At 36.9% G+C, this 16274-nt stretch overlaps 1 protein-coding gene across 6 annotated transcripts in view; it reads left to right on the top strand.

Annotated features, from left to right (window-relative positions):
- The window catches only part of FCHSD2 (FCH and double SH3 domains 2), a 302118-nt gene that overhangs the window by 209073 nt on the left and 76771 nt on the right, over positions 1 to 16274 (top strand). For all 6 annotated transcript variants that reach the window (XM_086678247.1, XM_086678251.1, XM_025928470.2 and 3 more), the window contains exon 9: positions 11735 to 11857. In XM_086678247.1, the coding sequence (XP_086534373.1) occupies positions 11735 to 11857 (123 nt within the window). The remainder of the gene's footprint in view (positions 1 to 11734; positions 11858 to 16274) is intronic.

The following is a 16274-nucleotide window of genomic DNA, read 5'->3' as shown; positions in this document are numbered from 1 at the left end:
CTCCGAGCTGTCAGCACAGAGCTTGACATAAGGCTTGAACTCACAAACCGCAAGATCATGAACTGAGCTAAAGTTGGACACTTAACCGACTGAGCCACCCAGGCACCCCAGTGATCAAAATGATGAATTAGTCTTTAAAGTTTGTTTTTTAACACTTATTTATTTTTGAGAGAGAGAGAGAGAGAGAGAATGCGAGCAGGGGAGGGGCAGAGAGACAGAGACACAGAATCCGAAGCAGGTTCCAGGCTCTGAGCTGTCAGCAGAGAACCCAATGGGGGGCTCAAACTCATGGACCGCAAGATCATGACCTGCGCCAAAGTTTGATGCTTAACCAAGTGAGCCACCCAGGGGCCCCAATGATTAATTGGTCTTAAGCAAGCTTTGATAAATACTGATTTTAGTAGTTAAGAACTGAACTGTTCTCTTAATAAAAACTGTGGCAAATGTTATCCTTCAGGACTTTCCACTACATTCGAGCATCATTTCCTCCAGAAAATCTTCCTTAAACTTCCACATTTGTTGAGGTCATTCTCTTCTGCCACCTTGTATAAATAAAATTATCTATTATGTATTCATGCCTAACACTTGGCCAAATTCTTCATGGTTCAAATACACCACATATAAACAGACTCAACCCTTGGGGCACCTGGGTGGCTCAGTCAGGTAAGCGTCTGACTCTTGATTTTGGCTCAGGTCATGATCTTACAGTTCATGAGTTCAAGCCCCCACATCAGGCTCTGCACTGACAGTGTGGAGCCTGCTTGGGATTCTCTCTCTCTTCCTCTCTATCTCTGCCCCCCCTTTCAAAATAAATAAATAAACTTAAAAAAAAAACCAAAACTTTAAACAGACTCAACCCTTGGCATAGTTTTTGGCACAGAGTAGGTTATCAATAAATTTTTATAGAATTGAACTGTTGAATAATCACTTTGTTATTATGTTTATAACAAGTTCCTTTTTGTCATAGTATTCCATATTGCATAGAAAATTCAGGTGCAAAGAAATGTAGCTGTTGGGGCACCTGGGTGGCTCAGTTGGTTGAGCGTCCGACTTCAGCTCAGGTCATGATCTCACGGTCTGTGAGTTCAAGCCCCACATCGGGCTCTGTGCTGACAGCTCAGAGCCTGGAGCCTGCTTCGGATTCTGTGTGTGTCTCTCTCTCTGCACCTCCCCTCCTCTCTCTCTCTCTCTCTCTTTTTCTCTCTCTCTCAAGTAAATAAACATTAAAAAATTAAAAAAAAGAAAAGAAAAGAAATGTAGCTGTCACATTTGAGTATACCATACACCTAAGATTGTTTCAGTCAGAGGCTGTCATGGGCTGTAATGATCAGACCATGTTCACTACAACCATCAGTTGTAGTTAGGAGGAGACCAAAGGAAACATCTAAAGCCATCATACTATTTCCTTTCCATTAATGGTCCCATGTATCCAAAAAAAATGTATATCAACTCTTCCCCAAAATTTCAATGTAAGGAACTTTCATATTGCCTGCATTAGGGATATTGCCTCCTGAACTAAAATTAAAGCTTTATATTCTCCATGCTAAATATTTTCTGGCATTTCAGTACTTTCATGTCAAAAGTACACATAAAAGATGCCACTGAAATAACATAGCCAAAAGATCAATATGGGAAAATTCTAGATGTAATTTGGAATGCCAAAAATTCTTATGTTTGCAGCAGTCATATTTGCTATCTGATACCTACAATTTCCTAGTTTATAAACTAGAGAGCTGAACGTCTATTATAGTTTCTTCCAGAAGTCTTTCGGTTTCCTCCATCAGGCCTTTTGGCCCTCTAGCTCTCCTTGCCTCCAGCTTAAAAACTTTTGTTTATAGTTTTTATATAAGTATAAAACCACAACAAAAAATACCATTTAAATGCAAACAAGTCTATAAATCAATCAAATTCAAATTGACAAAATAATTAAATATGATAGCTGATAAAGATTACTGTAACATAAATTGCTACTTGAGATATGAATTATGATGCTGTCTCTAAGCTGTTTTGAATTCTCCGTGCCTGTTCTTCCGTATGCCTATAATGACTCTTCCTCATCACCCTTTTTGTTTTGTTAGTAAAGTGTTCACAGATGTCATTTTATCTCCACATCTTACAAATATGTCATTTACATTTTAAGTTCAAGGTCATTTCAAGTACAAGAGTTCTTTTCATTAACCTAGGACCATTGGATTAAAACAACTTGACACATTGATCATAAACATAAGCGTGGGCACAGAGATCCCACAGCAATTCCCCAGTAAAAGGTTGATCTTCCATATTGCCCTGGATTAAATTATATCATTTAAAAATTATTTAGGTGAAAACAAAAAAATTTAAATTGCTACAATGAATTTATGAGCTGCAAAGATTATGTGATTATATCCTTAGCTTCCACTTTAAGAAAAACTACTCTGATTAGTTTTATCTATGCTGTGTATATGTGCGGAACAAAAGAGATTTGGGGCTACTGAAATTGGAACACAGGCAAGAGATTTCTGAAAGCACTATACTCAAGCCAGTAGATTTTGGCTTGAATGTTTTGACATATACAGTATACATATGCTTGAAGATCATCTGGGCATGTCACTCACCTTTATCACATTTTACTTGAGTGCTGATTCTGATGGATTTGTTAGAAATGAAGATTATTGTTAGCAGTAGAGTGAGATGGAAAATAATGGATGGCTGACAGACTAAAATCGGTTTGTATATATTAAAAAATGGTCAAAACCATGCTTATTAAAACTTCTCAATCAAGTATTTGTGGAGTCTCTGAAGCTTCTTGGAAAATTCTGGATTCCCTGGAGCACTGAGGTAAAAACATGGTCACTAAATAAATAGCAACAGCAACAATAAATCTTGGGGAGAGAAAGAGGAATCTGATTTCCTGAAGTACCACATTACATTATTTAAAAACATTTTTTTGGGGCGCCTGGGTGGCGCAGTCGGTTAAGCGTCCGACTTCAGCCAGGTCACGATCTCGCGGTCCGTGAGTTCGAGCCCCGCGTCGGGCTCTGGGCTGATGGCTCAGAGCCTGGAGCCTGTTTCCGATTCTGTGTCTCCCTTTCTCTCTGCCCCTCCCCCGTTCATGCTCTGTCTCTCTCTGTCCCAAAAATAAATAAACGTTTGAAAAAAAAAATAAAAAATTAAAAAAAAAATTAAAAAAATGTTTGAAAAAAAAGTTTGAAAAAAAAAAAAATTAAAAAAAAAATTAAAAAAATGTTTTTTTTTTAATTTTTTTTTTAACGTTTATTTATTTTTGGGACAGAGAGAGACAGAGCATGAACGGGGGAGGGGCAGAGAGAAAGGGAGACACAGAATCGGAAACAGGCTCCAGGCTCTGAGCCATCAGCCCAGAGCCCGACGCGGGGCCCGACGCGGGGCCCGACGCGAGATCGTGACCTGGCTGAAGTCGGACGCTTAACCGACTGCGCCACCCAGGCGCCCCTTTAATGTTTATTTTTGAGAAAGAGAGAGGGAGACAGAACACAAGCAGGGGAGAGGCAGAGAGAGAGAGACAGACAGACAGAATCTGAAGTGGGCTCCAGGCTGTGAGCTGTCAGCACAGAGCCCAACGCGGAGTTCAAACTCACCAGCCATGAGCCAAAGTCAGACGCTCAACCATCTGAGCTATTCAGGCGCCCCCACATTACATTATTTTAGATGGACAGTTCTTAAAAGATTATGAGATATGCAAAGAAACAGGAGTATATAGCCCTTCCAGAGGACTAAAAGGAGTCAATAGAAATTGACCCTAAAGAAGCACATACATTGGACTTACTAGACAAAGATTTTAAATCACCTATTTTTAACAAAGAGCTAAAGGAAACCATAAAGCCAAAGAACTAGAGTATGAGAATAATGTCCCACCAAAGAGAGAATATCAACAAAGAGAAATTATAAAAAGGAGCCAAATAGAAATCCTGGTGTAGGAAAGTACAATAACTAAAATAGGAATGCACTAGAAGGGTTCAGCAGCAAATCTGAGCTTTCTTTTGAAAGAATCCATGAATTTAAGGTGAGACAATTGAGATTATCCAGTCTGAGAAAGGAATATTTAAAGTCTAATTTAAAAGACAACATGGGGCACCTGGGTGGCTCCGTCGGTAGAGTGTCCGACTCTTGATTTTGACTCAGGTCATGATTTCAGGGTAGTGAGATTGAGCCCTGCGTGGGGCTCCGCCCTGAGCATGGAGCCTGCTTGAGATCCTCTCTGTCTCTCCCTCTGCCCCCTCCCCCGCTTATATGCTTTCTCTCTTTCTAAAATGTAAATAAATAAATAAACAAACAAAATTATAAAATGTTGATGGACTTATAATGTGTTAAAGATACATTTGCATGGCAGTAATAACACAGAGGAGGGTAGCAATAGAGCTTTGTAGGACCAAAGTTGATATACCGTTGAAATTAAGTTTGCATTAATCCAAACCAGTTTGCTTTAAATTAAGATGTTAGTTGTAATCTCCGGGCAACCACTGTGAAAATAATTCCCAAAAAAACATAATAAAAGAAACATTGAATTAGAATGGTACACTTGAAAATGCCTATTTTACAGATCTCATGAGAAGATACATTATTCTTTGTTTTATAAATGGGGAAACTGAGGCCTTAAGTACATAATAGAATCAAGATTCAAAACCAAGTCTGTCACAAAAAAAAAACCCTCACTATGGGTCCTATAAGGGAAATAGATGAAAATCCTGGATAGAACATAGAAATGGTGAAGCTTTATTATTCTAATAATCGTCTTTTACAAATACTATACTCTTTTGACTCCATCAGATCAGGAGTTTAAAGAAGGAAGATTCAGTACTTGCTTAGAGTAATATTTTTCATAAGCAGTGGACCTGGATTTGAATGCAAGCATATATGGTTCAAAGCTTTCTATCGGACCATACTGCTTTAGGGTTGCAACCTAAATATTGAGATGGTTTCAGCACACTCACAAACAATTATGCATGCTAGTAAATAACTCAAGAGGACAACACAGAGGGGCATATTCTTGATCTCAGCTCACGTTATGATCTCACAGTTCATCATTTTGAGCCCCACATCCAGCCCTGCACTGATGGTGCAGAGCCTGCTTGGGATTCCTTCTGTTTTTCTCTCTGCCCCTTCCTGACTTGTATGCGCTCTCACGCTCGCACACACTCTCTTTCTGTCTCAAAATAAATAAACTTAAAAAAAGAGAGAGAGGACAACACAGACTTTATAGAGAAGCAGTGTTGAATTTTCCTTTCCTGGAGTTTTGTAATTCACAGAGGGGAGCTTTCTTATTTGTTTCCTCTTTCACAGAACCTGAAGTAACCCAATGCTTTTAAACAAAACAACCACAAGTATAAAATTGGGTGATGAGTTTCTAATTTTACTTTATATCAATTGACATATTCAGTCATGTCTTAAGATATTTACAGTGATACAGATGCAACTCAGTACGTACTTTGATCTCTTTAAAAAAATTTTTTTATTAAAGCATAGTTGACACAATGTTACATTATTTTCAGGTGTATGACATAGTAATTGGACAACTCTATGCCATGCTCACTGCAAGTGTAGCCACTATATGTCACCATTATAACACTATTACAGTACCATTGACTATATTCCCTGTGCTGTACCTTTCATTCCCATGACTTCTTTAATCTCTCTTAATTTGTGAAAATCTACTTTCTCTGCATCCTGGTTAAGTATAGGTAGGGTCTGGGGCGCCTGGGTGGCGCAGTCGGTTAAGCGTCCGACTTCAGCCAGGTCACGATCTCGCGGTCCGGGAGTTCGAGCCCCGCGTCGGGCTCTGGGCTGATGGCTCAGAGCCTGGAGCCTGTTTCCGATTCTGTGTCTCCCTCTCTCTCTGCCCCTCCCCCGTTCATGCTCTGTCTCTCTCTGTCCCAAAAATAAATAAATGTTGAAAAAAAAATTTAAAAAAAAAAAAAAAAAAAAAAAAAAAAAAAAAAGTATAGGTAGGGTCTTCTCAGAAAGAAACAAATGCAGGCAGGCAATCATTGTTCTCTTCCATCAGCATAGGAGGACTGTAGAATTTTATGATTTAAGAGAGCTCAAATTTATCATCATCTTGATATTTATATCCTTGACTTTTACCCAAAGACTATTTTAGAATGCCCATTGCTCTTAGAAGAGTTTGCCTTCCTAGGCTGTATTAAGGAAACTAAAGAGATTTCAACATAACCATATGACTACAGAATCTGTGCCCTTCCTGGATCCAAATAAGGAGGCCACTGTTTAAAGTTCTCACTGTAGGGGACATTGCACCAAATGCTTAGAAAAATGTCACATTTTCTTTCTCCTAACTCCTTATTCAGCATAATTTTCCTCTTCCAACGTGTTCCAGAGAATTTCTACTTTCCTGAAAATAAATGTTCAGTGGAACATCCTAATATTTAAAATTTCTGAATTTGTTAAGACAGCCCATTTTTCTTTTTTCTCTTTTCTTTCTTTCTTTCTTTCTTTCTTTCTTTCTTTCTTTCTTTCTTTCTTTCTCTCTCTCTCTCTCTCTCTCTCTCTCTCCTTCCTTCCTTCCTTCCTTCCTTCCTTCCTTCCTTCCTTCCTTCCTTCCTTCCTTCCTTCCCTTCTTACTATTTTGAGTATTTACTATTACAAGTTTTGATTTCAAACTCAACTGATTTTAGAGATCAGGTTGATCCAATGAGTAAAGAGGGCAGGGGTAATAATACATAAGGGAGTGTGTGGTCTATGGGTAAGAGAAAAGAACATGGCTGCTTAAACACATTCAAATTCAATTTTTCAAATTGAAAAACTGCTAGACTATTAAAACGTATGGCTGATCAAAGGCCTGTGGTTTCTCATTTCAGGTATTACAGAGTTCTTCCCCTAGCAGTTTGTATCAAATAATTTTTTAAGTTTGACTACGTTTCAAATACATATTTGGATGAGTTAACCTACCAAATTTTTGCATAGTGGAGAACACCAAGGAGTTCATACTGCCAGATTAACTCATATTTGTATAAACCTTGAAAGAATGCTTCTGCCATTTCTGAGCACATATGTGAATTCTAGTTTACCATTGATTACAAAATTTGTGGCTCTTCACACAGGTCTCTATATTAATTGAAGTTTGTGCACAATTGCTCATTTGAAAATGAACAAACAAGTATACTTAGAACATTCTTGTGCCTTGCTCATTGAATGCTACACAAGGCAGGCACCTGGGTCATTCAGTCATTTAAGCATCCAGCTTCAGCTCAGGTCATGATCTCATGGTTCAGGAGTTCAAGCCCCACATCAGGCTCTCTGCTATCAGCACAGAGCCTACTTCGGAACCTCTGCCCCCCCCCCCCCCCCCGGTCTCTCTCTGCCCCCCCCCCCCCAATAAATAAGTAAACTTAAAAAAAATAAATGTTACACAGGACTCAGATGCATCTTCGCTATGCATGCCCTTATCAAATATTATAATTGTGACACATTTACCTTTTATTGAAAGATTTGAGTAGTTCTTACCTTACTTTAAATTTTCTAAGAAATACATGTAGCTTTTGGAATGTATTTGTGATTCAGCTTTGCAATAAAAAATTGTCTACCTCAGACTTTTAGATCTTTTTGATTCAGTAGACTTTTAGATCTGGTTAATTGAAGAGAACCAGGAATATATAGCAAGTTATTGAATTATTATTACTTACAATTAGTTACCTAGATGAATCAAAGTTTTTCTTATAATACAATCAAAAGAAACAATTTAGATAGTACAGCCAATACAAGCTAGTTATCATTCATAACCCTTTATTTTTTTTTAATGTTTATTTATTTTTGAGAGACAGGGTGCGAGCAGGGAGGGGGCAGAGAGAGAAAGGGAGATACAGAATCCGAAGCAGGCTCCTGGCTCTGAGCTGTCAGCACAGAGCCTAGTGCGGAGTTCAAACCCATGAACCGCAAGGTCATGACCTGAGCTGAAGTCAGACACTTAACCAACTGAGCCACCCAGGTGCCCCTCATTCAGAACCCTTTAGTGAGGAGTCTCTTAATTGCAAATAACAAACTCAACTCAACAAGACCTAATTCAAAGTAGCATGAGCAGAGTGGGAATTTGTTGGCTCAGGTAACCAATCACAGAAAGGACAAGGGGGTGCTTATTCAGAAACCACCCAATCTGAAGACATTCCTTGTCCCTCCCTTTTGCCTCCCCATTCCCATCTTCACTCTGCCAAATTTCTCATCACTGCTTTTCCTTGTGAATTGGTATAAACCTCTTCTACTGAAGACAGACTTTCTGTATTTGGTAGGAAGACTAGCCATTTAGTTATAGCCATTTGGCTATTTTTAACTCAGCTTCCATCCCAGCAATCACCTACTCTCGAGAGAGAGGGGGAGAGAGAGAGAGAGGAGAGAGAAAGAGGGAGAGCGAGAGCTCTAGGTCAAATGTCATTAGTATATGTTAGCTGCCTGTGTCAGTTATAGTTATTACTATTTGAATGAAGAGAAGGGGGGAAGAACATTCCAAGCCAACAGAATAACTTAACTGGAAACATGAAGGTGAGTGGCATTCTTTAAAAAGGCTCAGTCTGGTTGGGATGTAGAGTACAATGCAGATAACAATGATTAGAGATGGTGCTAATGAGAGGTAGTTTGGGACTAGATGGTAAAGGAACGTAGATACCAGCCAAAGAATTTTGACTTTTCAAAATATACAGTGGGAACCATTGAAAAAAAATTGTGGCATCACTTTTTTTCCTAATCTGATATCCAGGCTTTCTTTTTATTTTTTTATGGAAAATTCTCAACATACACTGTAATAAAAAAGAGTAGTATAAATACCCCCATGTATTCATTACGCAGCTTTAACAGTTATCAATATGTGGCCAATCCATTGAAAATTTTTGAAGAAGGCAAGAAAGGAGATTAACATTGTGTCACTTCCTTTGCTTTAGTTAATCTTCACAATGTGCCTGTAGAGTATGTTGTATTCCCACTTTCCCTAATTACAAATGAGAAAGCCATCAAAATGATGAACTAAGTAACAGTGCTGGGATTCTAACCCACACCCAACTTCAGAACTCAAGTTCTTCCCCGTGTTGCATAATGCTGCCTCTAATTATGATGTAGGACATTATTCTGTTAAAAATAGCTGCTGTACTGCTGTACTGGGGCTGTTGACCCTATTCAGGATGGTAGACTTCTCTGCCTCCAGCCACCCTGCCTCTACAGGGTCACCAGGATCTAAGTCTGTGTAAACGTTGAACCTAATCAGTTAAAATGACCATTTAGTCCAGTGATTCTCAAAGTATGGTCCCCAGACAAGCAGCAAGTTGTTAGAAAATGTAAATTCTCAGCTCCCCACCACCACCCCAGCCTACTGAATCAAAAATTCAGAGGCTGGGAGCTCATGATGCCGATATTGCTACTTACTGTGTTTAAATAAAAATGCTCCAGTTGTTTCCTGAAAACATGAGGTTAAAACCATCTACCAAGAGCATTTCTAAGGCAAAGCCATATCAGAAGAATTTATATGTTTCTTTTTTAACAAGTTCATGAAAAGCATGTCTTAAGTTAGGAATTCGTATTCAGACAGTACCAGCAGTCTCCCTTGGGATGTTACATGACTACGTGGAAAGGAATTTTAAGGCATTTGCACTGCCTATATTTAAAGTGCTTGATGGTGCCATCTGGTGGAGTAAGCACTATAGAATGTGCAGCTTTATTACTCAGTGCTTCGGGGATAGGTGTGCATTTTTAAAAAATCAGTGTTATAGTAAAAGTTTAATGGAATAGCCAGACATAAGATGTACAAAGAGTTTATTTACTGTAAAACCTCCATTGAGGATATGATACCAGAGCACAAGCAACAAAAGAAAAATAGCTAAATTAGACTTCATCAAAACAAGAACTTTTTGTGCATCAAAGGACACTATTGGGAAAGTGAAAAGACAGCCCACAAAATAAGAGAATATATTTGGAAGTCATACATCTAATAAAATACATGTATCTGATTATATGAATAACTCTTACAACCCCACAACAAAAAGACAAAACAACCCAATTTAAAAACGAGCGAAGGACTTGAGTAGACATTTTTCCAAGGACAGCATACAAATGGCCGGTAAGCCCATGAAAAGATACCCAACATTATTAGTCATTAGAGAAATGCAAGTCAAAACCACAAGGAGGTACTGCTTGCATGGCTTGAATAATTTAAAAAAAACAAACAAACAGAAAACAACAAGCATTGATGAGGATGTAGAGAAATTGGAACCTTTATACATGGTTAATGGGGATGTAAAATGGTGCAGCCACTGTGGAAAAGTTTGGCAGTTCCTCAAATAGTTAGACATAGAATTACCATAGGACTCAGCAGTTCCACTGGTAGGCATATACCCAGAGAATTGGAAACAGATGTTCAAATAAAAACTTATACATAAATGTTCATAGCAGCATTATCCATAATAGCCAAAAAGTGGAAACAACCCAAATGCCCATCAACCAATGAATGGATACTAAATGTAGTATATCCATATAAAAGAATATTATTCAGTCATAAAAAGAAATGAAATATTAATACATTGATGAACCTTGAAAACATTATGCCTGGTGATAAAGGCGGGCACAAAATGACACGTGTTATATGGTTCCATTTATATGAAATGTCTAGGCAAACCCTTAGAGGTAGAAAGATTAATGGTTGTCAGAGGTGGGGGCGGTGAGGGAGAAATGGGAGTCACCACCTAATGGATATGGGATTTCTTTTGGGGACAGTGCAAATATGCTGGACGTAGATAGTACTGATGGTTACACAACATTATGAATGTACTAAAAGCCACTGAATTGTATACTTTAAAATAGCTAAAGTGGTGAATTTTATGTTGTGAAAATTTTACCTCAATTTTTAAGACAATTTCCATTGATTGGCAGGACTCCAGAACCTTTTTTTGATTATTGCTATTATTATAGATATATTTTCCCCATAGTTGTTGCTAATATGTATGCTATTTGTTTTACTTTTTTTTTAACCTAAAATTATTTTGTACCTACTTTTGCAACAGTATAGTTACCATAGTTTTTGTTGGTGCCTATATTTCAGTCATTATATATATCATAGCCTAATTATTTTTCAAATGTTTCGCGGTTTTCTTTTTTTTTTCTTTCAATTTCAGTGAATCCTACTCTAAATGCTTAAACAAAGAAGGTTTAAAATTCTTTATAGACATTTCATTGGTGTTTCTTCAAAAGTGTATTTCTAAATCACTTTTTTCTAACCATTGCTATTGTGTTTTTTTCTCTGACTGCTCTGTAGTAAGAGTATACTAATTTATAATCCTACCAACAGTGGATGAGGAAAAATGGAGGAGATGATTTGACATGATTGCATGTCTACTCTGTTTCAGGCACTGTGCCTGGATCCTTTCACATCCACAGTTCCATTTAACTCCCACACCTACTCTGTTATAAAATGACTACAGCGGTTGATGGCAGTTAATAAACAGATGAACAAAGATTAGAACCCAATAACTTTGTCTCCAAGTGTATCCTGTTTCTACAGCTTTACCAATATTGGATTTTATCTTTTTTAGTTCCTATTTATTAGAAAGATTCAGCATTTTCCCAAGTGATTGTTTACTGGTTATAAGTACGTTTATGTAACAATCTTTATCTTTTGTCCATTTATTATTAATAGATTTTAAACTGAATTTACCTCGTGAACAGTAGGTGTTCTGTATCAAAGCTTTGTCATAATTTTTTTTTGCTTTTGTTTATTACCCTTTTACAGGCTCTTGATGGAAATGTATATGATCACCTGAAGGATTATTTAATAGCCTTCAGCCGGACTGAGCTAGAGACATGCCAAGCTGTGCAGAACACATTCCAGTTTTTATTAGAAACCTCCAGCAAGGTAAGTTACCTTTAGTGAAATATGTGATGTTATTCATTTTAGAATCTAAAATGTTTTTGCATACAAACAAAATGAAGTCACCGGTACTTTAGAAGAATGCTTTAAAGGACAAATCTCCTGGAAACACTTTTCCTTCTAACAAAGTTGCATGGTGTTCTGATGAGTTGGCACAAAGGGGAAAAGGGGAGGTAATGGTACAAGCTAGTGCAGGATATCACTCTGCTGCCATATTGCTTTTGAGATGAAATGATTTGAAGAGTTTTACCTTCGGGGTGCCTGACTGACTCAGTCAGAAGAGCATGTGACTCTTGATCTCAGAGTTGCAAGTTCAAGTCCCACATTAAGTGTAGAGATTACTTAAAAATAAAATCTTTAGGGGCGCCTGGGTGGCTCAGTCAGTTGAACCTCTGACTTTGGCTCAGGTCATGATCTCATGGTTTGTGAGTTTGAACCCCACATCGGGCTCTGTGCTGACAGCTCAGAGCCTGGAACCTGCTGCAGATTCTGTCTTTGCCTCTCTCTCTCTGCCTCTCCCCTGCTCACGCGCTGTCTCTCTCTTTCGCTGTCTCTCAAATATAAACATTAAAAATTTGTTTAAGGGGCGCCTAGGTGGCGCAGTCGGTTAAGCGTCTGACTTCAGCCAGGTCATGATCTCACGGTTCGTGAGTTCGAGCCCCGCGTCGGGCTCTGGGCTGATGGCTCGGAGCCTGGAGCCTGTTTCCGATTCTGTGTCTCCCTCTCTCTCTGCCCCTCCCCCATTCATGCTCTGTCTCTCTCTGTCCCAAAAATAAATAAAAACGTTGAAAAAAAAAATTAAAAATTTGTTTAAATAAATAAAATCTTTAAAAGAAAAAAGGGAATTTTACCTTCCACTCAAATAAATGTTGAATGCACTCAACTCATTCATATGGAAGGACAGCAAGGTCATGTGTAAGTGTAAAAAATAATAAAAAGACACAAAAGGGAAGGTAGCATTTTATCACTGATCAAAAAATGAAGGCTTTATCTTGTTTTTTAAAAATTAACCTTACCTCCTACATGCTGTCATTCATTGATGGTAAATCTTTGTTCAAAAGTGTTAGGATCCAGCAACTTTGCTGGCATGTTCACACTGTGTGCAGAGAAAATAAACAAAATTGCTTTTCTTCAGGATCCTGACAGATTAAAATTTTTTTGCAGCATACAAACTGTCCTTTTGAAGATAAATTGTTCTTATGATTAGTAATTTTTTTATTCTGATACATTAAATGCATAGTAAATGTTTCCCAGCTGAATGCATGCATTTGTAAAACTATATTCATTTTGTAACAGCTATTTTTAAAGATTTCGTTCAATCCTCTTTTTTGGCAGGGGAAGCAGGAACTGACTTAATACCTTAAGAAATTGTTTGGAAAGGAATCAGGCTTTCTTAAGAAAAGAAGCATAGACTCTTCTTCCTGAGCACCTCCTTATATATTTATTCTTGTTTTCAGTGTACCATGACTCTATTTCTATTTTTAGAAAAACATTTAAAATATTAATTTGGGGGGCACACAGCTGGGTCAGTCAGTGGAGTATGATCTTGGGATCATGAGTTCTAGCCCCATGTAGGGCCTAGAGTTTACTTCAAAAAGTAGATAGGTAGGTAGGTAGGTAGGTAGATGGATAGAATATTAAGTTGATACAGAAATATAAAAATCACTAGTCTGGTGCTTTGAAATCCTATCATGTTTCTATTTTCCTGGATTTTCTGGATTTTCCAGAATCCAATACAAGATATAGAAGGATTGATGTATAGAAAGTAGGATGGGTAGAAAGATGGGTAGTTATATGAAAGCAAATGTAGAAAAATGTTAATTGAAGAATCTAGGTAGTGGGTATATGGGTGTTTGCATATAGTTATCTTTATTTTAAGGTATATGTATTTGAAATTTTCTATAAGAGAATGTTGGGGGAATGAGTCTATAAAAACATCTTGGCTTTGTTCTGTTTGTGGAGCGGTTGATTTTTGAATAGTGATCAAACTGTGTATATTTATTGGCCCATTCAGGCTTCCTGTTCCTTTTTTTAATACATTTTGGTAACTTATACTTTCCTAGACAATAGTCCATTTTATTTATCAAATTTGATGGTATATGTGTATAAACTTGGGTACTCTATTGTCGTCTTCCTTTCCATTTCTAATATTGTATGTGCTGTGCTTTCTTTCATTTTGATCAAACTTACCAGTCTGTCTTCTTAATCTCCAAGATCCAGCTTTTACTCTACTTCTTCATGTTGTTGCTATCTCCTTAATACCTGCCTTTATATTTATTATTTCTTTCTACTTTATTACAGTTTATGTGCTTATTCTTTTTCAGGCTTCTTTTTCTATTAGATCCTTTGTTTTAGTCTTTCTTGCAAGTAAATCCACTTAAGGCTAAAAATTTCTTTTTCTACTTTAACTGCATTTTATATGTAGGGGCTTTTTGTTGTTTCTACATTCTCCCCCTTGTTAACCCATGAACTGTTTAGAGATGAGTTTTTCCAGTTTTCATTCAGTGGGAGTATTGTAGTGGGGTAGCATTTTTCATTTCTAATTTTATTAGAAATTATATTTTATTACATTTATTTTTATCAGAGAGATTGTCCTCTGACAGAATTGTTTAAAATATCTTTTTCTGAAAATAAGTTATGTTGGATACACTACTTTTAGTTTATAAAACAGGTAAATTTAGTCTTAAAGAATAACTAATATTTTACACAACACTTAATTTTCTAGGAGTTTTAAGCACATCCTCTGAGGCTGATATTATCATGCCCGTTATATAGAAGAAAACAGACTCAGGAAGTTTATATGGCTGCCCGAGGTTACATACTCACACATCGCATTTTCCATGCTCTACTACTATACTATATTATCTCTTTAGCTTGTATTATTTCCATAGAAAATGAATTAAAAATATATAAACTGGTTTGGACATAAAGAGATAAGCTTTCATGTTTCTCTGCATTCACTCATATGAATATCTTGCTCCCCAGGGATGAGGATAAATGATATCCTCTTCTGTTTATATTGAAAGTAAGAATGATATAACTAGGAATTGAGCCCTTTGTTCCAAAAACTAGAAGAGCTCATACCTTTAAGTTTTATGCCATGTGCTTTTCTGTTACAAAGAGCTTGTTATGCTATTCTTGTTACACTGCTGAACCCAGCACAGTGATCTGATAACCCAGAGAGAAGTTTGAAAATCTTCAGGTTTTTATTCTACACCATTATTACTTTGTCTTTTTAGGGAGGAGTTTATTCTCCCGCCCCCATCTAAATTGTAACTGTACATATTCTCAAAGATACTTGGGGGGGGATAATCCATACTGACACACTGTAGCTATTATCGTGTTCTCTGTATCTTTCATCCTGTGAAGAGAAACACCTGGCCCTAGGAGCTTTTGTTTAAGTTTAATTATTTATGAAGCTTGCTCCTTAATATTTTATGAAATGCTTTGTATATGTAACTGAAGCAGATGTTGTCATAAATATTTTGTCTAGGATAGTAACTCCAAAGGTAGTTCTGGCTTTTATAGTTTGTTCACGTGTGCTTGCTTTCTGTCTGCGTAAGGAGACTCCTACCAATTAGTAACATGGCTTTTTAACAGTTCAGAAAAGAAGTGTTATTCTGTATTTTTTTGGAAATTGACTTGTCCGTTATTGCCACTCGTAATACCTTGAAGACTAATCAAAAAGTAAACTTAATAAAATAAAGGGAAAAAAACTATTATCATCTCAAAAGAAACAGGGAAAAGAAAAGACACAGGAAAAACATTTGACAAAATTAAACACTCTTTTATGATAAAAACACAAATTAGAAATAGAAGGGAACTTCCTTAACAGATAAAAGGCATTTATGAAAAACCTACAGTTAACATCGTGCTTAATGGTGAAAATCTGAAAGGTTTCCTTCTAGAGATCAGGAACAAGACAAAGATGCCCATTTTCCGTACTGTACTGGAAGTCCTAGTCAGATCAATTAGTCAAGGAAAAAAGAAGTAGAAGGCATCCATATTGAAAGGGAAGAATGAAATTATCTGTTTTTGCAGATGACATAATTATATATAGAAAATACTATAGAGACCATGAAAAAAGTACTAAAGCTAATAAGTCAATTCAGTGAAATTACAGGTACGAGATCAAAACACAAAAATCAACTATGTTTCTGTACTCCATCAATGAATACGCCAAAAGAAAATTAAGACAATTCCAGCTATAATATCTAAAGAATAAAATACCAAGAATAAATTTAAATAAAGGATTCAAAGACTTGTACATTGAGAAACTATAAAACATTGCTGAAAATAATTGAAGAGGACCTAAATAAATGGAAATCATATTTATGGATTGAAAGAGTTCATATTCACCAAAGCAATCTATAGATTCAATCAATCCCTATCGAAATTCCAA

The sequence above is a fragment of the Puma concolor genome, chromosome D1 (genome assembly GCF_028749965.1).
Source record: "Puma concolor isolate L17-30 chromosome D1, mPumCon1.1.hap2, whole genome shotgun sequence".
Classification (NCBI taxonomy): domain Eukaryota; kingdom Metazoa; phylum Chordata; class Mammalia; order Carnivora; family Felidae; genus Puma; species Puma concolor.
Note: the sequence above shows the minus strand (reverse complement) of the source record. Positions and strands in the feature narration are given on the sequence as shown.